At 41.1% G+C, this 23049-nt stretch overlaps 1 protein-coding gene across 1 annotated transcript in view; it reads left to right on the top strand.

Moving 5' to 3' along the window:
- The window catches only part of nsmfb (NMDA receptor synaptonuclear signaling and neuronal migration factor b), a 134143-nt gene that overhangs the window by 103579 nt on the left and 7515 nt on the right, over positions 1–23049 (top strand). Inside the window, exons 10-15 of the mRNA XM_042488989.1 lie at positions 5971–6055; positions 7082–7083; positions 14603–14636; positions 14925–14995; positions 20250–20329; positions 20879–20981. Coding sequence (XP_042344923.1) covers positions 5971–6055; positions 7082–7083; positions 14603–14636; positions 14925–14995; positions 20250–20329; positions 20879–20981 — 375 coding nt within the window. The remainder of the gene's footprint in view (positions 1–5970; positions 6056–7081; positions 7084–14602; positions 14637–14924; positions 14996–20249; positions 20330–20878; positions 20982–23049) is intronic.

Genomic DNA, 23049 nt, shown 5'->3' with positions numbered 1-23049 from the left:
GTGCTCGGGGATGACGCAGGAATGGGAGCAGGCTGGGCAGGACTCGTAGCAGGAGCGGCGTGCTGAGTCAACGTGGTAGCCATCTGTTGTACCTGATTAGCCAGCAGGGTTAGCGCCCATTCTAGCGCCGAGGCGGACTGGCGAGCTTCCGCCGCGTTAGAGGTGAGTTGAGCCTCGTGTTGTTGAAGCATCCCCTCCACGCGGGCTAGGCGGGACTGAAGAGCGGTGGAGTCTGCTGGATCCATGTGTGGCCAGATTGTACTGTAACGGGTGTGTTTAGGACCCAGATGCAGTACACCAAAACTCTGTGGCGGTCGGTAATAACTTTTATTAATACCAACACAAATAAAGTTCAGCTTACAGATAGTTAGTTCGTTCTTCAGGCGGAGAGCCCAAGCAATGTCTCTGGGTTTCCCACGAAGAGGAGAAACGAAGCCTGTACCCACTGTGGCTGGGGAGGAGGAAGCCCCGTAGCACAACGACAACATGTGTGGAAGCGTCGTCGTGGGTCGAGCAGAGGAATGGTCGAGGGCAGGCAGGGGTTCGGTCACCAGGAAATCCGTCCGCGAAGGCAGCAGCACCGACAGGGAACAGGCAGGAGAAACGTCGAAGCTGAGCAGAGGAGTCTTTACCAGGGAAGCCGTCAGATTTCTGGAACGCCAAAACAGAGCACGTGGTCGAGGACAGAAGGCAGGTAGGTACACTGGGAGGCAGGCGAGGAGAGCAGGTCGGGGACAGGCAGAGTCGGCTTCGGAAGATCTGGTAGGTAAACGCTGGAAAGTCTTGCATAACGCAGTGGAACAATCTGGCAGTGAGTGAGGGTGCTGGAGTGTCTTATATACCGGGTTGATTGGAGATGAGCTGCAGCTGTGGGGAGAGCAGGCTGCAGCGGTGGGCGTGGCTGGCAGGTAGAGCGGAGCAGAGGGAGGGTGAATGGAAAAATACTGGCAGTGGGGGAAGGAGGAGGAAATGCAGGAACCATGACATGTAGTCTCTAAATCTGTTTATATAAAATGTTTTTTTGTCTGCAGATATCTTAGTCATAACAAAACTGAGAAAGCTAAGCATTTCTGTGTTTATATCTGGTGTATTTATTTAGTCTGGGAAACCCCACAATCTCTTGAAAGTATCAGCACAAGTTGGCCAGCGGACTGAGGAGGGACTAGAAAATGTGTCTGTTGCTATGTTGTTACTAAGGTCCAACCTACTAGCTGGATTGGTAAACCAGAGCCCTTTAAGAGAGAGTCGCGTTCTCTCCGTTCGCTCCAATGGACCATTTTTTTTTTTCAAAGATGGCGGATCATGGAGAGCCTCAATAGTTTCCGGAAGTAGCATTAATTGCTAGCAGCACAATGGAGTTACAGCATGAAGACCATTTGTGATGGACTTTAACTGGGTAAGACGTCTAAAGAATCGTTTTTCATATTATCAGCATATCTTAGCTAAATTAACATGTGCATTAAAGCATGATATTGGATTGTCTGCCGCTAAATTAGTAGATTTCCAAAGCAATAACATGCATGCTTACGGAGTAAGCTAACAGTACTGCAGAACGCTGTACTGTATATACTGAATACATTTCGTTCGCTGCTAACAGCCTGTTAATTTAAAATGCCCTGCTCTTGAGTAATTTCTTCAAACATTAAGGAGTTAAAGGGGAGAAAAGGCTTGTGTAATTTATTTTACAGCTCAGTGTGAGTTACATGTCAGCTTTGTTAAAGATAACATGGTGCTTGATAGCGGAGTGCTATTTTGTGATATATTAGCATTGATATGGATTAAGAGTGCATATTTGAGACTAATAAATAATTTAAAAACATTACTGTAAACAGAAATGTAATTTAAGGGAGAATGTTTTTAGCTTTGTGATTCTGTTGACTCCATTTGTTTATATTATGTTACAGCTCAGCTGATTTTCCATTGACAGCAGAGGAAGGGGAAGCTGAAGGACCTGAATGAGATCACAGGGTAAATCATTTAGAAAAATGAAACATACTAGGCTTAATGGGGAATTATTCTCAATACTAAAATTATGTTGTTATATGTAATCCTGTCATTGTATATTGTTAACTTACAATAGGAGCACTGGGTGCCGGAGATACTATTTCGAAGTGGGTTATAAAAACACAGAAGGCTCTAGTTTAATGCAGTTCATTAACCTATAAATCCAGTAGAGAAGCCTAATGAAGACTCTCCTCTGGAGCGCAGATCTGACTAATTCATGCATTCACATGCAGTGGTTTACACTTTGTATTAAATCACTCTCTTATATTAACAGTAGTGTGACAACATAGAACAATGAAGTGGCCTAGACCTTTTTAAACATAATATAAAAAGGATCAATAATTGTAGGCCTATCATATGAAACACTATAGCCAAATGCTGAGGTTAGCACAGCAAAAGCTAACTTCTAAGCGAGTAATTCACTATGATGAACACAATGAACACAACTAACAAAGTTCCATAACTGAAGTTGGGGAACAAACACGCCTCATCTCCCAAAGCGGTTTCCCACCCAGGCCTATACAGGTGTGTTTAACAGCAAAAGAGCTACACAGGATTCAATGGAATGGACTCCCTGCACTAAAACAGCACCCTCATCCTGAGTGTCAGCTCCTTGTCCTCTGCAAGCCTTTCCCTATTCCTTATTTTTTATTAAACCATATAGAAGGCTTCCCAATGGTGTGCTCTTTGCTTGGGTAAAATGTTCTAATGCAGTTTTTAAAATGATAACCTCACATATTTTTTGTAGTTTTAATCTGTGGTGAGTGTAAGACTACTTCTGCTGGCTTTACACAACAACATTTTCCTCATCTGCATGTCTTTCTCTTCACACTTGGATCGTCCCCGTGCAGCACGGCAAAACATGGTGGAGACTATCTGAGAGGAAACCACAAGAGAAGGACATTTACCAACTGCTTGATGTGCTATTTATGTTTCTGAGTTTATTAGATCTTAATTTAATTAATTAATTGCAGTAAGTTAGTAGAAAGACAAAGACAAATAAAATACACATTTATATATATAAGCAATAAACAGCAACCTACTCCTTTACTATGGTAAGTCTGAAATATGTCAGCATAACCATATGTCATATCCACATCACTCATATTTATACTATGTAATTATACATTTTATATATAAAAAGTACTATATGTATGTATGTATATATATATTTTATATATTTTATGTTTTACAATATATATTTATTTTATATTTATTATATTTATTTTTTGTATTTGAATCATATTTAACCCTTATTTAGTACTCAGTTGCTTTTTTTCTATTGCCTCTGACTCTTGAGCTGCTGAAATGCATGAATCTCTCAAGTGTGAGATTAATCAATCTAATCTAACCATGGCTGTTAACATTAATCTTCAAATATAAGCACATTTTACTTTAAAAAACAATATAATAATGAAACTACATACGATGGTCTTTGTGTATATTGTAAATCAATGCAGTTATTGACTGCTATTTAGTGAAAATCTGAGTTTTGTCTCTCTGTATAATGTATTCAAATGGCCCGCCAAACACTTCCAGGAGCTATTCGAAGCCTCCATGTGTCAGGTGACACCCGAGCATTTTGAACTTCCTTTGTCAGTACTCTGTTTATTCTAGTGCACTAGTAAACCACGTTTCATTTCACATAGGATTCTACTGATGTGACAGATTGTTTTCCAGGAATTAGTCAGGCTCCGTGTTTCCGTGGAAACAGAGATAACAGTTGATAAAAGCTTTTTATTTTGAGAGCTAATTGCCTCAAAACTACGACCAAATCACAGCCGTGATGATATATGAGCATGTTATGTGCCAGGCAGGGGCACAGTGTTGTATGTGTTTTTCTCCCTCCCCCCCCATTGTGTTTTTTTTTTTTTTTTTTTGGGGCGGCTGGGGCTCAGAGGTAGAGTGATCATCCTCTAATCGGAAGGTCAGCGGTTCGATCCCTAGCTCGTCATGTCCTCATGTCGAAGTATCCTTGTGCAAGATACTGAACCCCACTTTGCTCCCGATGCTGCGTCATCAAAGTGTGCATGTGTATGAATGATTACTACCTAGGTGGCCTTGTACAGTAGTCTCTGCCACCACTGTGAATGTGTGTGTGAATAGGTGAATGTAACATGTCCTGTGACAGCACTTTGAGTAGTCGAAAAGACTAGAAAAGCGCTATATAAGTACAGTCCATTTACCATTTTTCATTGGTCCCTCCACTCCAACCTGGCCAATAATCCGTCGGAATCATCCTCAAAATAGAGTGCCGGTCTCTCTTTTGTTGTTTTTGTTCTCTGCCTGAGCTAGCTGTTTGTTTTGTGACCAGAATTGTCTTTAGTATTTAGTGAAAGGTATGTGATGAGAGGTTGTGGACGTTAGATAAGTTGGGGTAACGTTTACATTTTCACACACTCAGGAAAACTCTGTCAGACATACTAGTTTACGTGGTTGTTGCTACCCCCTGTGTTTGTTCATGAAAGCTGTTTTTTTAAAGAAGGGAGTTAGGTTTTTGTTTCTAGTTTGTTTTCTGAGGTAGTGATTTAATTGGGCCCAGTTTTGTTGTATTAAGTTATTTTCTTTGCCACAACCACCTTGTCCCATCCTCTCTCACATTTTGAGAACCTTTGTTTGATGTCTGAATGGTCACAAAATTACTTTAAATTAAATTACTTTAATGTCCACTTCTGCTCTGGTTTGTCTTTCTTGGTTATCATGTTATTGTTCCTTTGCTTTAAAGGGAACGTAACAGAGCACAACATCAGTCCCTCTCGTGTGATGTTGCTTAATTATACAACAGCTCCGACCGAGCAATTCGATTGGTCGACAGGCATTCCATGAGTGCTGATATAGGAGTACAACTTCACTGGGACTGTTAACTTTTAACTCTGCATGTATCACTCTGCTTTACGGTTGTTCAAAATCTGTTAATTAGTGTAAGAGTGAAAGTGGGATATGTTTATAGTAGGGTGTGAGCACAGATTCAAACAGTTGGCGCTGTTCACATAGCATTGGAGTTACTAAAGGTTTTGAGGAAGCCCAGGAGGGGGCAGCTGTGCAAACGGGGTTTGGTAAACCGCCGTTCACTGGGAGTAAACAACTGTTACAGATGTTAGAAGAATGTGCAGTGAGAGACAGGGACACACTCATCTCACACCAACCACAGCCTGAGAGACACCAACACACACGCTGTCTGATACGATACTCAAGTTGACAGAGATCAAGGCAGTGAGTGGACACACACTGGAGCGACAAACTGTCTGATCAAACTAACTCATTTGAATCACACAGGTTGCCAAAGTGTCTGTTAACAGACTCTGATTTCACTGAAAACACAAAGATAAATGTTCATGATACTAAGCAGCTGCTCTGTGCGAAGACCGAGCTAACACAGATTAGCAAGAAGCATGCAGGAAAATGTTTACATGTTGCTAGGCAACAGCTGTCGCATCTAGCAGTTGCAAAACTATTTGTGTCGAGGGAGCCAAAAAAATAATTACATAAACAAAATATTAATAATCTGTTGTCTCTTGTTACTATTGATAAATAAAAGGCGCTTGTAGAACTGTTGAATGAAAGCAATATCACACTCGAGGTTGTGTGTTGTGCTGTATATCATCATGGCTGACTTGAAAAAAGAGCTTAAAAATATAAAATTCTGTGAAATAATTTATAAATACATAATTATGATAATCATGAATATAGATCAGTTTTAGACATTTTTCACTGGCTTATGAAAATAATAATTTTCCAAATTACTAATTTGTTGCGTATTGCGGGACATGTCTTGCCAAGTTGCTCATTGCCTTTTTCTCCCAAGGTTTAAATACTTGTGAAAGGCATCTGAATGCAGCACAAGAAAGGTGATATTGATCCAGTTTTCAAAGCATAAATTCACAAATTGACTTTGAAGTGACACAAAATTATCTTTCATGCAGCCATGTGTATTAAGTTTTTCTGCATGATTCCCATTTTACACAGCTGATATCCTCCAAAGTCCCAAAGGCTGAATATGTTCCCAACATCATTCGTCGGGATGACCCCTCCATCATCCCCATTCTTTTATGTGAGTAGCAGCCATCTGCAGCTCTACACCACCATTGTATTTGGGTTTAAGGCACTGTTTGCTATATTATTTTGTTATGTCCTTTGCAGGTTACAACAAAACAAAGAGCAACATTTTTAGATGGATGAAAAAATGGGATACAAAATATTCTTACAATGAGGTCCCAGCTTGCTGTCACTGTGGTGCCACAAAAAGTTTCTGCCTACACAGTAGCTAACACCTCAGACTCCACCTGCCAGGCTCAGCTCTATATTGTCAGACTCAATTGAGCTTGCATTGGCCTAAGCTGTACTTTCTCAGCGTCATCTTAGATGCAAAGCTCAGGCTGGTAAAAATGCTGGTAAAAAAAAGTTTTACAGGTATTCTGTCATTCAATCTATTGCACAAGTGGATATTTCAATCTATGTGGTGGCATTATCTGAAGTCAGGTGATCACCAACAATATTGGGATTCATCCTCTGGTAGTCATGTACCATATTGCATTGAACATCTATCTAACAGCTGTCAACAGTAATTTAAACAGTATTCCACCGATTTTGCATTGTGCCACTTTAACATTGTCAGATTTATAGAAATTATCAAAATGGTGCTCGTGTAGCATAGAATATAAATTGTTAAATAATAAAAAGCAGGCATAATTTTCTTCTCTTTATGTAGATAGTTGTTACCCAAGACTTTGAAAGAAGTTATGGATGAATGCACACTTCCTGATGATGGTCTAAACTAACAAACGTAACCAATGATTAACGTTGGATGCATGCAGGGAACGTGAAGGAAATTAATCGAGGTAGATTCTTCCGTAAAATATTGCAGGTACAGTACAGTTAGGATAAAATGGGAATACCTTGTTTCACACCCCTAAAATAGCAAAAAGAATTTTTTTGAGTTGAGAGTTGAACATGACACCAGCCAGTTTTTAAACCCTGCAGCCACACTTTTTCCAATTTTAAATGGATAAATTTGGAGTTGCAAAACAAGTAGAGGGTTCTTATAATCTTCCAAGTATGACGTACACTAACTAAGCAGATGTTTGATGCATTGCACCAATCATTGAGGGGTGCTGAAGCTACCCCTTGGATGGCCAAAGCACCCTCTCGTAGCACCCCCGAGAATTTTTTTTAAATGTTTTTATATACATTACAAATCAAAGGATTACAACGATAAAGAAACAAATATTTTTAAAATAAAACGACTGTTCAAAGTGGCGAACCTAGTCAGACTCGTGCTGTTTTTATTGCTGAGGAAAATTGAAACAAAGCCATGGATTTCCATGTGGAGCCAGCTTTCACCAGTAACGGATTTAACAACTGGTGAAAAGCATCTGGATCTCTCAAGAGTCATCATGAAGGTGTGGGACATAAATTTGCTATGTAGACATGGAGTGAGTTTAAATAAACACAGACAAGTGGCCGAAAATAGCGACCAGCCTAGATAAGGGACATTTAGTGCTGGTTATGGAGAACCAAAAATACATGAAGGCGGGATTATTTGATCCAGAGGTGAGGAAAAAATTAGCCATCAACCCATCAAATGCCAAATACATTCACCGTGACATTCAAAATGAGTTATTTTCTGTGATGGCTGTGATGATCAGAAAAGACATAAATGACGAGGTGAAAGAAGCTGAACACTTTGCTCTTTTAGTGGATGAAAGTAAAGATGTGAGCAAAAAAGAACAGATTTCAGTTATTGTGCGGTATTTGAAGCCGGACACAGAGCAAGTGCAGGAGGAGTGCAGTTTTTGCATTTTACTGCTGCTGATGGATAGATGCAGACTCATTATTAGGCAGTGCGAAGCGCACACTCAGTCAGTGTAATATTAATGTGCAGCTTTGTGTTGGCCAGTGCTACGACGGAGCATCGGAATGTAGAAAGGAGGTACCACAGGCAATTTATATATATAAATTGCCTGTGGTACCTCCTTTCTACATTACCGATGCTCCGTCGTAGCACTGGCCAACACAAAGCTGTACAATTTTTTTCTTCTGGGTCGGTGGTGCACGATCTGTTCATGAAAAAAACAAAAAGAACTCCAGCCAGCAGTGCAGAACATTGAACTATAAAACTTAAGTGACACACACTGGGCATGCCAGCATAATGCCATCTAGGCTGTCAAAAAATCTCTCCCCGCAATCCAGGCTACTCTGTGTGACATCATGGAAAAGCGCACAGAGGAAAAGTGGAAAGAAATGCAGAAACAGGTGGAAGATCTGTGCACAAATGCAGGAGTTTCACCTCAGACTTCACGTGAGAAAAAGCCGGTCCAAACAACTCAAACAACCTGGAGGAGTTTGTTGTGGAGGCCCCTTTAGAAAGAGTACGCTCTGAGAGTTTGGAGGATCTGAAAACACGCTCTTTCTACCCTGTTATAGACAGGTTACTGATGAAGATGAAGCAGCGCTTTTCTTCGAAGACAAATGATGTTTTTAGGGGGTTGCCAGCCTTGAGCCCGGAGCATTCCTCATTTCTTGACAAGGAGTGCATCCTGCCCATGGCTCGACATTATGGAGTCAGAGAGGAAAATCAATGTGCAGAGCTGTATCAAGTCCGCCGGCTGCTTAAGTGGAAAGAACGGGGACATAAGATAAGCACCACACATGAGTTTTTATTCCTTATAAGACCATACAGAGATGCCTTCACAGACTTGTACAAATTCCTATCCATATCTTGACACTACCCGTCACGTTGGTGAGCTGTGAGCGCAGCTTCTCATGCCTGTGCCGTTTAAAGACTTGAGGAACAGCAGTGGAGACTCTGGGACCAGCAACCTGGCACTGTTGGCAATCAACACAGATAGAACAAGGGCCGTGGACCAGGAAAAATTAATTGAATTAAATTGCTCTATTATGAAGACATTAAAGGGTAAAGCGTGTGTTTTTTTTCCCCCTACTGCTGTGTTTTAATTTGATACAGGTGATTGAGGCACACAAATGACTAAAAATAGAAATAAGAGCAAGAATTCATCCTAAATTATGAATATGATTTGGTATTACCCTGCTGTTGAGTTATAAGTTGCGGTGCTTATTGACGAAGTTTGTTTGATCTTTTTGTCCAAGGCTAAAGTGTGTGTGTGCGTAAAATGAGATGTGACGCTTTCTGCATGTGACACTTGCTGTGTGTGTGCTCAGTTGTGCGTTATTTCATTCAGAAATGTGTTTGAGGATGGCTTGTACATGTACTCTGAGCTGAATGTTACATTTTTGTTCAACAGAGAGATTTTCTCTTGCTCTTACTGGTGCGTTTCGGATTGTGTGCTTATGCATGAATGTGCGTGATGGGTGTTGGCAGCGCATGATTCAAAATCATAAATTTAAAAGCACCATCACTGAAAATATTAGCACCCCCATAGCACCTGCAATAGAATTTCACCACTGAAAATATCTGTTGCTGGTATTTTTCTCCAGAAAAAAAGAGCAAAACACAAGAAGTTTGTAGTGAGATGCAAAATTCTTTTAAGCTCTGATAAAATCCTATTACTTGTTTTTGCAACACAAAACAAGCTCATACTTATGCATTAATCAATACAGTATATGCATATCAATATAAATTGATTGGTTTCCAACAGTTCTAGCCACAAATAAGATAACAATACCGATCAGTTGGACTGTCTGTTTATTGGTCCCAACTTGGTCTTGTCACGTTACTGAAGTAGAACCCAGATGCAGACAAGGTGAGTGAGAGTGAAACACAAGGCTTTATTTTTTTATTTTTTTTTTTTGGCTTTTATTGCCTTTAATCGATAGGACAGTGTGAGTGTGAAAGGGGTAGAGAGAGAGGGGGAGACATGCAGCAAAGGGCTGAGGCTGGATTCGAGCCCACGGCCGCTGCGGCGAGGACATAGCCTCTGCACATGGGGTGCCGCTCTATCCACTGAGCCACCAGGTGCCTAACAAATCTTTATTTTTAAAGGAAATTGACTGGTGAGGAGAGGTGAGATAAGCAGGGGCCTGGGCAGAGGGTTTGGGTGACCCACTGTGGTTGTCCAGGTGCCAGAGATGGAACACTCAAATGAGAGCAGGTTGTTGGATTGGGCAACAAGATATTCTGCATCTTTTTTTCTGGGCCACATCCCTCTTAATTGGGGAGTTGCTGTAGGCCACAACTACAGTATCCTACACCACCTCTTCAATTAGGTGGTGGAGTCCAAGAGGTGATAGAAGAGGGGGCGAGGGGTGGTTGTTAATTAAGTGATGAGGCAGAGGAGGAGGAAAAGGAGTAAGCAAGGGATTGGCAGAGACTAGTTTAAGGCAGGACCCATGCAATGAGGGGTGGGTGAAGAGCATACAAGGAAGTTGCAGGCCAACAACTGTGGAATTGATGAACCTCTCCACCACAATGGGTCTAATCAATTTAGTTTCTTAGCCCTAATTTCCGTCTGTGATCTGTCATGGCAGACGGAGCAAATAGATTACACTCTAGTCTATGTGTTAACTTCCACTGGCTCCACTGCATTACTGATCGACTTTGTCTCAGCTCCGGCAGTCCAGATGCCTGCGGATCAGATATGCAAGGCTTCTATTTTTGCTAGACCCCAGAGCATTTCCCAAAAATTCAGCCGAATTGAACACAGAGCAGACAGGAAATCAGACAGCAACACAACATTAAAACATCCGGTTATTTTTCAGAATACACTTCTTGTTTACATCTAGTCATATTTCACATCAACAAAACGTCACAGTGAGCGAATCCAGGGCTGTATTGACAGGTCAGAGGTTTTCAGAGGTCACTACCAACATCATGGACGAAGAGAAGCTAATAATAGAAATGGAAAACCACAAAATTATTATGACACCACTCATCTTTTTTATAGGGACAACCATAGGAAGGAGGTGGTGTGGAACAACTTATTGGGAGTTATGGAAGTGAATGGAGTTATTACTTATTCTTATGTGCTGATATATTGTGCCTGATTCTGTAATTACCACAGGAACTCGGTCTCGTCACTCCAGTTGATCCAGCAGTGCTGCGCCGTGCCAGACTGAAACCGCAACCAGTGGGAACTGACGGATGAGGGTGCAGAGCTGTAATGCAATGCACATGCAAGCGGTTGAAATCCTGAGTAAGACTCAGATTTTAGAGGCAGATCCCGAGATGAAAACCATACCTTGTCTCCAGGGGTGTAGTTGGCAGTAGGGACGCAACAATGGTTGGACTGTTGCTGGAACCAGCTAGATGCTCTCAGCAGGGATGCACACTTGATTTCAGGTCTTGTAGCACTGACAGTGGTGTGCTTGTACAGATTGAACAGCCTTGTCCTTTTCCTCAGATGGGAAGAAACCACTGGGAAAATGATATACCAGAAGCAGAGGTCAACCGGGAGTTATGGGCATACTCCAAGGGCTGCAAAGGGTGGTTTTGAGTTTTTGATTAGTTATTTCAGCATGGCTGTAGTTTGGGGAGAGGCTGATAGTGGCACCATTGGTGGAGCAGACGGCCTCTCAGACTGTGAAGGGGATGAAATGAATTTACAGAAAAGGCTTGCACAACACAGGACTTCATGGAATCAGGGACTAACAGGCAGCCCCGTTACTTGGGTCGAGCTGAGTCTACAGCACTGCCTTCACTTTCCCTTCAATATCCCTGATGACAGCAACAGTAGCTCATATAACTGGAACTATGATGTCAGAGTAGGAGTTGCACACACTCTCGTCTCCATACAGCTGGGACAAGGCATTAGGTTTGACAGGCCTGTTGCCAGGCCTGTAGTTTTGTGTCAAGTTTAAAAGCCGATGAAGAGTGACAACCAGGCTTGTCAAGAGTTGAGATACTTGGCCGACTGGATATACACTGGGTTCTTATCAAGACCAGGAAGGGTTGCTCCGATCCTTCCAGTCAATGCAGCCGTTACTCCAATTCCAGCTTCACCACCAGAAGCTCTTGATTTCCTGCGTCATGAGTTCTTTCTGCAAAGCTGAGATGGTGAGACAGAAATGCACGTGGATTTGGCCTGTTATCCTTAAGAGAAAGTCCCACCGCACCCCAGCATCCAAGTCATTCACTTCAACAACAAACTGATCAGCAGGCTGGATGATGATGGGAGTGGAGGTAAACCAATTTCAGTGATTCTGAATTGCTGTTTCTGCCTCAGGAGACAACTGAAGGTGAAGGTATGAGCCATAATTGGGGCTACAATAGTTATGGGGCTACTGTAGTTATGGCCAAATCCCTAGTAAAAATGAGCAAAACTTTGGCTGGATCCATCTTGATATGATCTATGAGGGCGATGAAACCAAAACAAAAAAACTGCTAGAGACGAAACTTACATTTATCATTCTATAAACAAGTGATTCATCAGGACCCGTTGCAGGACTTGATCAACCTGCAAAACATGGTGAACAATAAATGGACTGTACTTGTACAGCACTTTTTTTAGTCTTATTGACCGCTCAAAAGACTTTCACACTACATTGTCACATTCACCCATTCACACAAACATTCACACATTGGTGGCCGAGGCCATCATTAATCATTCACACACACTCACACTCTGATGATGTGGCATCGGGAGCAATTTGGGGTTCAGTATCTTGCCCAAGGATACTTCGACATGTTGTCCAGAGGAGCCACAGATTAAACCGCTGATCTTCTGATTAGAGGATGACCCGCTCTTCCTCTGAGCCACAGTCGCCCCGTAGAACATCATAGGTCACTGGAAGCAGGTGGATGGGTCGGTAGAAGCAGATGGAGCAGGTCCCAACAGCTATTTAAAGAATTGCCATCAATTTTAGAACAATCATTCATGGTCACCAGGTGATGAAGCCCGCTGACTTAGATGACCCCCTGACCTTTCCTCTAACAACACCAGAAGGTCTGAGTTTTAACTTAAGTGGAGAAATATCTCAATGTCTACTTGATGGATTGGCACAACTTTTTGTGAGGATAGTCATGATTTCTGAATGATGAATCCTTATGATGTGATAATCCCTTTTTCCTATAGCTTCACCATGAGGTTAATTTTTAACAACTATTTGGTTTTTTTGCCACAGTTTTGGTACAGATATTCATATTCCACTCAGGATGAATTGTAATAACTTTGGTGATCCTCTGACTTTTCATATTGCACCAACAGCAGGTCAGAATGTATATGTGTCCACTACACTTGACCAAATACCTCAAAAACTAAAAACAATCAGCTCCAGTTGTACTTTGTGTTTAGATTTAATTTGCAAATGTTAGCATGGTAACATACTAAAATAGGATTATAAACATGGTAAACATTATACCTGCTTAACATCAGCAAGTAGCATTGTTTTGCTAACATTAGCATTTAGCTCAAAGCAGCGCTGTTCCTATGTACACATCACACAGCCATCAGCATGGCTTCAGACTCTTGGCTTTTGACCCCCAAAACAAAGCAACGCCTATCTATGACCAATCATGTGACTGAATATGTGCATGGTCAACACGTTCTCATCCCAACTCGTCACATGTTGCACCTTTTTAGTGGATTTCCGCGTCTACATATTACATGTTAGTTATTCCTCTGTGTCTGTTGTTCACACTCCAGAATGCGGCTACCGACACAAGCACATGATGGGATGACATGGTACATGGTAGTGTTTAGGCAACAACAGCACATGCAACAACAGCATGTGGATTAGGGGAAGGAGGCACATTCTAAGGTGTAAAAAAAACCCCATCAAATTCAAACAGGAAGCAAACACCAGAATACCACATCAAAGTTCAGGTTTATGGGACCCATCCACCTCCCCTCCCACTTGCCCTGTAAGCACCCTCGCTCTCGGTATATTATGTTGTTAACAGAAGTGTTTCAACCTGATGCCATCCCGTATCATGTGCACATGACAGGTTCAGTCTGGCTGTGCATCAGGCAGACGCGACAGGTGCCTCCGGCCATCCACCATCATATAATAACACCACAGCCAGCACATTCTCAGCTGACATCGTCCAGCACTACTATGCACACATGAAAGGTGCCTTTTGGCGTCATGCACTCACACCAGTAGCACTGACAGGGTGGAGCTATTTGATAAGTTTGGAATGGGATTGGGCTGGTATGATTCATGACCAGGTTGACCCAGAGGAGATTTTTTTCTCCAAACCATCAGAATTAATTTTACACACATGAAAATCTCAAATTATCCAGTAATCTTCAAGTTTACTGATGAGAGGAACAACTGAAGAAATACACGTTATTGTGTAGCATAGATGTTTCATTTCACATAGCTGCAATATCCTGTTAATCAGATCACTGTCAGATTTACCCTGGAACCCTTGGAGTGGCCCTGACTGTGAGGTTGGGAGCCACTGTTCTTGAAAACATGGACATGTAATATTAATGACTGAGGAATTTAATTTTTTTTCTGCTATTGTTGCTGTCACTCCTCGAAATTCTAATGGACTGTCATTGTGAAAGAGACAAATCCCAACTCAGACTAGGATTATACTGAAATGAAATCTGCTACAATTAATGTCTGTAAGTGACCTAACATTTAATGCAGAAATCGATGGGTCATTCAGTTTGATTTATTTCTGGTCAGTAGGGTTTAATGAAATAATAATGCTGTTTTAATTCTCCATTTAAAGGATCACGAACATGCCACATTTGATGACATCCTTGGTAAGTGTGACATGTGTGGGTTTTTTAAACATTAGCTCTCAAATGAACAGTACTCTCCCAGTGTAAATGTGGACACGATGAGGGTGAAATAAGAGCAGAGATGACTCATTTTCGTTTTTGTACTTGTTGGTGTGTGTGTGTGTGTGTGTGTGTGTGTGTGTGTGTGTGTGTGTGTGTGTGTGTGTGTGTGTGTGTGTGTGTTTTGAGGGAGAGCCAATTTATGAGTCTCATCATTACAGCTAAGTGGGAAAAGTGACACCTCTCTCTCTCTGATTGTCCTGCTCGCAGAGGAGATAGAGAAGAAGCTGACTGCCTACAGAAAAGGCTGTAAAATCTGGAACATGCTCATTTTCTGCCAGGTGAGTGGCAGGAGGAGGGACAGGGGAAAATTATGACATTAATGGTGTTGGGTTGCTATATGCCAGAATAGAACTCGCTAACTAGTAGTTATGGACTGAAGGATAAATTGATAAACTGCTATAAACATAAGTAATATGTTTATTTTCAATGGTTTTTGCCTCACAAAAATTTCAATTTTAAGTTTGATAATACTTTTGCAAATATTTGCTAAGACCCACAAACACTCACTAACATCTGGCTTTTTTTTTTGGTGATGCGTCATGTCAAGTTCATTTTTGTAAAATAGCACCAAATCATAACAAAAGTTATCTCTAGACACTTTTCATATAGAGCAGGTCTTGACCACACTCATTTTGTGTGTTCTCCTGACGCAGTGTAAGATGTGAATGAGTCATAAATATTCTGCCTTGACCCCTTATATAAGGTGATAAAATAATAATAATATTGATCAAATTGACTTGACTTGCCTTGACTTGACTTGACCAGAGAGCCTCTGGAAAGGTTGTACAGTTACGCAGTACCTTAAATGTCATAATGATTAAACATTGAATGATATGGAATGTGTGAGTATTAAATAAGTTTTGTTTTTGTTCATGACATCACTGTCATTATGACAGTGGTGTTGTCATTGCCCTCTTACCTACTTAAGCCCCCTGACAAGGTGTGAAGCCATTCTGCAAGTAGTTTCTGTGTCTGTGTACTGTGTGTATTTACAGCAGCTGCTAGCTGCTTGATCCAAGATTACTCATTTACAGGAGCTAATCTGGCAGCAGTTGTTGAGCTTGCTTGCTCGAGAGTCAGGAGGCAAGTAATTGGCCAATGTGATAGGTTAGAAGGTGGTGACGACAACACTGTGATTAGAAGTGACATTATGAAATTAAGGGTAATATTATGAAATAAAAGTTGACATAAAATGAAAGTGTCCTGAAAGACAATAGAAATAAAGGGATGAAAGCAAAGGGTATCCACCCGTAGCCTTAATTCTACAAATAAATTACATAAAATTCAACAATGATCATGATATTGAGGGTTGGAAACAAGGTGCTGAAAGGTAGTACTAGTTGATAATTGCTGCAGTTAACATTTGAAAAATTAACTGATCAAAGAACAACAAACAAATGAAATCCATTTTTGATAACTGCTAATGTTTCAGTTAACTTAGCAACATTAATAATAACAAATTAAAAAACATAGTGAGCATCCTGTATTACAAACAAATAAAAGAATGAAACAAACCTGGCATGGTGCCAGTGTGGCACATGTTAACCAAACAAGGTCCAACAGGCAATTCTAAACAGCCTCATTTCCAAGGGCAGTAGAAAGGTGATAAGAAATAACTCAGATGACATGACTCGCTGCATTCAGACGCTTCCTCCTTAATCATGGCTACACATTTGGGACAGGAGCACATAGTGAAACAGCCGAGATCAGAGGAGACAGAGGGAATGCTTCAAATACAAATACTTTAAACGTCATAGAAACATTTATGTTCCAAGTATCAAGCTTAATACTGATGCTCACTGTTTGTTGAGCACTGCTGTTTCAGCCCACAGAGCATGAATTGTAATTACTTCCCTTAGTTTCAACGGGGTTGTTGTACCATTCCATTCATCCTCCAGCCCTAAATGATAGCAATTTCATCAAAAGCTCGGCTTTTGGTACTCGGCCCCTAATTAAAGCTTCAAGCAGTGAACAGGCCCTTGCACCTTCGGAAACGATGATTTATGCGTCTATGCAATGACCTGACAGTAGGACACTGCATGCACAACTTAGACACTTCCTGTGCTGGAAATGGCATATTGCAAAATGTGTACCACTTCCTGTGATCTTTATCACATTTAGAAGACTTCCTGTTGTCAGTAGGTGGCCCCATGACCACAACTCAATATAGGCATGTAGTTGTCTTCAGGCTTGGACATTTATCCAGCATGGGGAATTTTCTGTCATTTGAGAACATCAAAATTCATAGCATTGCCACAGCAACGCCATTCCAAATAAATGCTTTGCAGTTTGGCATTGGCAAATTATAGATGGATATGTTAAATCCTCAAGGAGGAGTATTGAAAAGGCATATATCTAAAAGAAAATGCACAAAATGATGTGTTCTCATAAAACTTATCATCCAAGCTATTGATTATTCCTTTGCAAAACACGTATGCACCCAACCGCTTTATATTCTCATGGGGTCACAGGGCTTTACAATAATTACGACTTTGAACAGGGCTGCAAAGTCACAGATGTTCTTGTGTTTCACTAACATTCATTCATTCATCGTCCGTAACCACTTGTCCTCACAAGGGTCGCAGGGGGGTTGGAGCCAATCCTAGCTGTCATCGGGTGAGAGGCGGGGTACACCCTGGACAGGTTGCCAGACTATCGCAGGGCCGACATATAGATAGACAACCTTTTACACTTACACTCTGCTCTCTGGTATTCATATTTAAGTCGTAACTGCTGATCAGTGACTCTAGGATCCTCATTCATTTGTTATTTACGACATCTATTGCACGTCTGTTCGTCCTGGAAGAGGGATCCCTCATCATCCTCTGCTGCTCTTCCTGAGGTTTCTTCCTTTTTTTTCCCCCGTTACAGGGGTTCTTTTTTGGGAGTTTTTCCTTGGGTGATGTGAGGGTCTAAGGGCAGAGGGATGTCGTACACTGTAAAGCCCTCTGAGGCAAACCATGATGTGATAATGGGCTCCATAAATAAAATTGACTTGACTTGACTTGACTCACAGTCACACTACAGGCAATTTAAGAGTCACCAATTAACCTGACTCTGCATGTCTTTGGAATGTGGGAGGAAGCTGGAGAACCCGGAGAGAACCCATGCAGGCACCAGGGAGAACATGCAAACTCCGCACAGAAGAACCGCCACCCAAACGACCCAAACCTCGTTCAAGCGTCGCTGTTGTGGAACTGAAGTTATTATTATTATTAGTAGTAGTAGTAGTATTAGTATTAGTATTATTAGGGCCTGAGCACCGAACGGTGCAGGACCCTCTTGAAACTGAGGGAATTCTTCTTATTATTATTATTAATAAAAAAAAAAGTCTCTTGGGGTCATACCTTAAAACCAACAGGAAGTCAGCCATTTTGATTTGAAGTTGTAATTTTGGTGTATTTTTGGCCATTTTCAGGGGTTGTAATCTTGAGAACCTGTCCTAGATCTTTCATCAGATTCAAATGTTATCTTCATAAGACCTTTGACAGCAAAAGTTATTCAAATCATGAGTTTTCATCACACTGTGTGATCTGTATGAGGCTTCTAATTTGCATGTTCTGCCATGAACCAGGAAGTAAACAGGAAGTGGTATGTAATGCTGCTGTAAATGGTTCAATCACTTATCCTGCCCTGAACACATCTATATGACAATTTTAAGCGATAATGAGAGCGCCACCTATTGGCACACGAAAGGCAAAGTTTTACACTAAGACGTCCAGCTCTTAGCAGGTTGACTCGATTGATCTCAAAATGGTCTCAAAAAATCCCCAAGATGATGATGATGCTTGAAAATGAATATTGTGAGTTTTCGTTGAACAACGTTATCGTAGTCGGGTGGACAATTTTGATTTTTTTACATGACATCAAAAACTGTTGTAACTTTGCCCCAGATGGTCAGATCTTTACAAAATTTCACAGATTTTACAAGAGTTCATGCCTGATGACATCTGCAGTGCAATTTTGAATCATAGTCATACCGCCACCTATTGGTAGCAGGAAGTTACTTTTTTACTCTCTGATTTTTCTCCTGTAACAGGTTAACTCAATTAACCTCATATTCAATTAGAATACTGTAAAGACCTTCATGATAGACAGAAATTAAACTTCTGAGTTTTTATCAAACGCTGTTGCCAAAGTCATGCATTATTCGCCATAAAACTGGAAGCACTTTTTGAGAGGCAAGGCATGCACCAAAACTCACCAAACTTAGCACACACATCAGAAGTCCAAAAATGTGATATTTGATATGATTTTTTTTGCACTGATGTGCCAAAATGGTTCTGTAGCGCCCCCTACAGATTTCAACAAAGCAGCCCCTGCAGTACATTTCACCTAGAGCTACAAAACTTGGGCTGCATGTGTAACAGCCCAAGACCTACAAAAAAGCCTCTTGGACCCATACCCTAAACCCAACAGGAAGTCAGCCATTTTGAATTGAATGTACAATTTTGGCGTATTTTTGGCCATTGTCAGGGCTTGCAGTTTTTCGAATCTTTTCCTACAGATTTCATCCGATTGACTTCAATCGACTTCAATTGACTTGGTCCAATCTGCACCAAATTTCACGTTTGATGACAGTCTTGCCCCGAACACATCTACATGACAACTGTTACCATTTTTTATAGTGCCCCCTACTGGCAACAATGAAGTTGAAACTAGAAGACTAAAAGAAATGTCATGAAAATTACATACTTTCTTCTTTGATAGACTGCTCCTACAGATCATATACGACTGACTTCAAATCTGGTGACAAAACCTTTAAGACCTTAATGATGCCTCCCTCTGAAGTATAGGTTTTCCATGAACGCTGTTATCATGGAGACCCAGTGGTGGCCGCCAAAAAGAAGTTGTTGTAACTTCACTTTACATCGACTGATTGGCCCCAGATTTCACAGTTGCAGTCAGGCTGCAGCCCTTCACATCAACCAGTCATTGAACTTTACTCACTGAGCCACCTACTGGCAACAGGAAGTACGCCTCGTACCACAACTATCTTTTGATTTTCATGAAATCTACATGTTTTGGTCTCCAATGATGTAGACCAAGATGGCGTAGATTTTGTGTGTCCAAAGGAAGTAATTCACCATGTGAAATATCTCACTCAAGGGTCCAAACTCTCTGTATACTTTTTCAGACTTTCACTGAAATGGATGATTGCGTCACTCCTGCCATTAGCCTCGATTTGCGTTGGGGTGCGAGGGCCCATTCATCGCTGCTTGCAGCTTAAATTATTTTGTATTACTACTGATTTTGAAAGTGAAGTTTTACATTAGCTTCTGTTTTGTTTTGGGTTTTTTTCAAAATACATTACGATTTTTGGTTGCATTTGACTTCTTAACAATGCTTTAGTTTCCTTCTTCTTTTTAGTGTCATTCATCTCATATCAGATCAAACGTGTTCTGGGATTACACACAACCACAGTTGCATTCCATGTCTTTGTTTTCTAAATTCTAAATTGTATAGCCTATGAAGGAATGAGGTGACTTTTTTACTGAAAAGAATCTAAAGTAACACAAACACCTTTCACAGGGAGGTCCAGGACATCTGTACCTGCTGAAGAATAAAGTCGCAACCTTTGCAAAAGTGGAGAAGGAAGAAGACATGATCCAGTAAGACTTCATTTTGTCAGTGTAATCAGAAATCTGTAGGTGTCTGTTTTATAATTCTCTCATCAAGATACGGAGCAGAGAACAGGCATTATTCACTGAAATAAAGTGGTTTCAGCATATCATTCAATCCCACTGTCAACAAATTGATATTTGCAATGAGGATGGTATGATATCTTCATCATTAGTCAATAAGTAGCGTGGTTCGGACATTCAAAGACTAACAGCATTAACAATACTGTCAGCCACACTACATTAGAAATTTCAACATTTTATAAAAAGAATAGGATGGATGTTTTAGAAATTCAACTTTCTTTTACATTTTCAACATTTTACATTTAAATGATTGCAGGTGCTATAAAAGCATGTGATGGAAATGTCTGCTAACGCTAAAGTAACTCCAGATTGTGTTGAGAATTGTAACTATAATGTGTTTACTCTCATTTAAACCATCATTCAGTTTTGACCCTCTTACTAACTCATCATTTCCTCTGCTGCACTCACCCATTCGTTGTTGAGTTTCCTAACCTCTGTCCTCTCCTGTGTGCCCAGGTTCTGGCGACGACTCAGCTGGCTGATGACCAAGCTGAACCCGAAGCCCAACCTCATACACATCATGGGCTGCTATGTGCTGGGGAGCACTAATGGAGAAAAGGTAATCGTTTCTGTAGTCATGATAAACAAAAAAGACCTAGGCACTCCACAAGATAGTTCACTGAAATGTCCACACACTGTCTGCAACCACGTGTTCAGTCATATGCTGTCAATAGCACTTTGCAGGTAAAGACATTTAGACAACCTTGTAACTATTTACTGTGGTGTTAAAGTGGACCCAAGAGCGAGACCACTAGACAACAGGGTAAAAATAAATTTATTATTGAGTCTGCAGGTGGATGAAGCAGGCAGATTTCAGAGTCCCAGGTTGGAGGCATGGGTGGTGAGAGGCTATAGTTAAAGCAGTTGAGCTGTAGCTGAAGACGCAGGTGGTGGGAAGCTGGCTTGTGACTGAGCTGAGGTGCTGGAGCTTGGAGGAATGAGACAAAAGCAACCTGTCTGCTGATTCTGGCAGTTTGTTCACAAAAAATACACTAGAGAAGAGCAGATAGTTCAACTGTGAGATGCAGAAACAATCTAGCAGCATGGGATTATGAGTCCAGGGTATTTATGCTGTAGTTGATGAGTCTAAAGAGCAGCAGGTGTGCATGCAGAGATCAAGCACTAGGGGGCCACATCCAGCCTCTGAAAGTGCACAAAAATCCAGAAAAAAAATATGAAAAACCAGACAAAATCCATACCACTATAACTCTGTTGGCTCTGTCTCTAGATGTCCGCAGAGTCTTGCAGAGTCTAGTAAGAATATAGCCACAAGCAGAAGAAGTAGCCCAACTGCCCCGAATCAAAGCAACAAGCATCAACAAGCAGGTTTTTGTCTTAACACAGCTGAACAAAGCCTCTGCAGCTAGTTTAATTCTTGTTGAAGAAGTCAACCAGTTGCATTATTACAACAACTGCGCTCTCAAATATTGTTGTTTGCCCACTGGATTTGATTGAAACTTGGTACATCTGTTCTGAACATCTCCATATGTTATGTGTTCAAATGTTTTAGGCCAAGCCCACTTGCACCAATAAACATGGCACTTTAGATTTAAATTAAAACTTGCCCCTAGAGCATACACACCAAATTCAGCAAAACTACATTCAATGTTTTTTTGGTTTTGCATTATCATCTTAAAATGGTGTGCACCAATTTTGGTGTTCTAGTTCTATTTATATAACTGTTTTGAAAGCAGGATGCAGTCTTTTTTGTAGAGCACTTTGAGCTGCATCTGTGTGCCAAATTTCAAGTCAATCAGACCTGCAATGTGAGGGGCATAACCTTTTGAAAATCACATTTTTAGACATCAACTACAGCACCACCATGTGGCAGATTTGGCTCACATTTTTGGGAATCATTTGCACATAATTTCCAGTTATTTGGCCAAGTTTTATGTTTCTAGATCATTCCAGCTCACAGGAATTTGAGCAACAACATAAAACACAAATAATAATAATAATAATAAACTGACGCAAAAACAATGGGACCCTGCCCTTCAGGCTTGAATCCTAAAAATATCATAGTGCATTTTGCATATGCATGGTACAATGATGAAAGGGGGAGTGGATTTTGTGTGTGTGAAAGAAAAAATTATGTATGGGAATAGTAATTTTGTTATCGGGGCGGCTGTGGCTCAGAGGTTCGATCCCCAGCTCCTCTGGACAACATGTCGAAGTATCCTTGGGCAAGATACTGAACCCCAAATTGCTCCCGATGCTGCGTCATTGGAGTGTGAGTGGGTGTGAATGATTTACTGAGTAGCAGCTGGCACCTTGTACGGTAGCCTCGGCCACCAGTGTGTGAATAAGTGAATGTGACATGTAGTGTTAAAGCGCTTTGAGTGGTCAATAAGACTAGAAAAGCGCTATACATGTTTAGTCTATTTATAAATAATTAGTGTATAGATTATGGCTTTGTCACTACCTCCTGCTGCCTGGCTGCAGGTCACGCTGAGGGGAAGAGGACAAACACATGCAGCACTTTGGAATGACAGGAAAATAGCCTCTTTGACACCCACTAAATTAAGCTACACCCACTCACCCTCGCTGCAACTGCACACTCACACATTCACACACACACTTATACCGGTCCACCCCTACAGAGAGTGATACACACTTTCTATATGCAG

The sequence above is a fragment of the Plectropomus leopardus genome, chromosome 6 (genome assembly GCF_008729295.1).
Source record: "Plectropomus leopardus isolate mb chromosome 6, YSFRI_Pleo_2.0, whole genome shotgun sequence".
In the NCBI taxonomy this organism is placed as follows: Eukaryota; Metazoa; Chordata; class Actinopteri; order Perciformes; family Serranidae; genus Plectropomus; species Plectropomus leopardus.
This window is presented reverse-complemented; position numbering and strand designations above follow the sequence as displayed.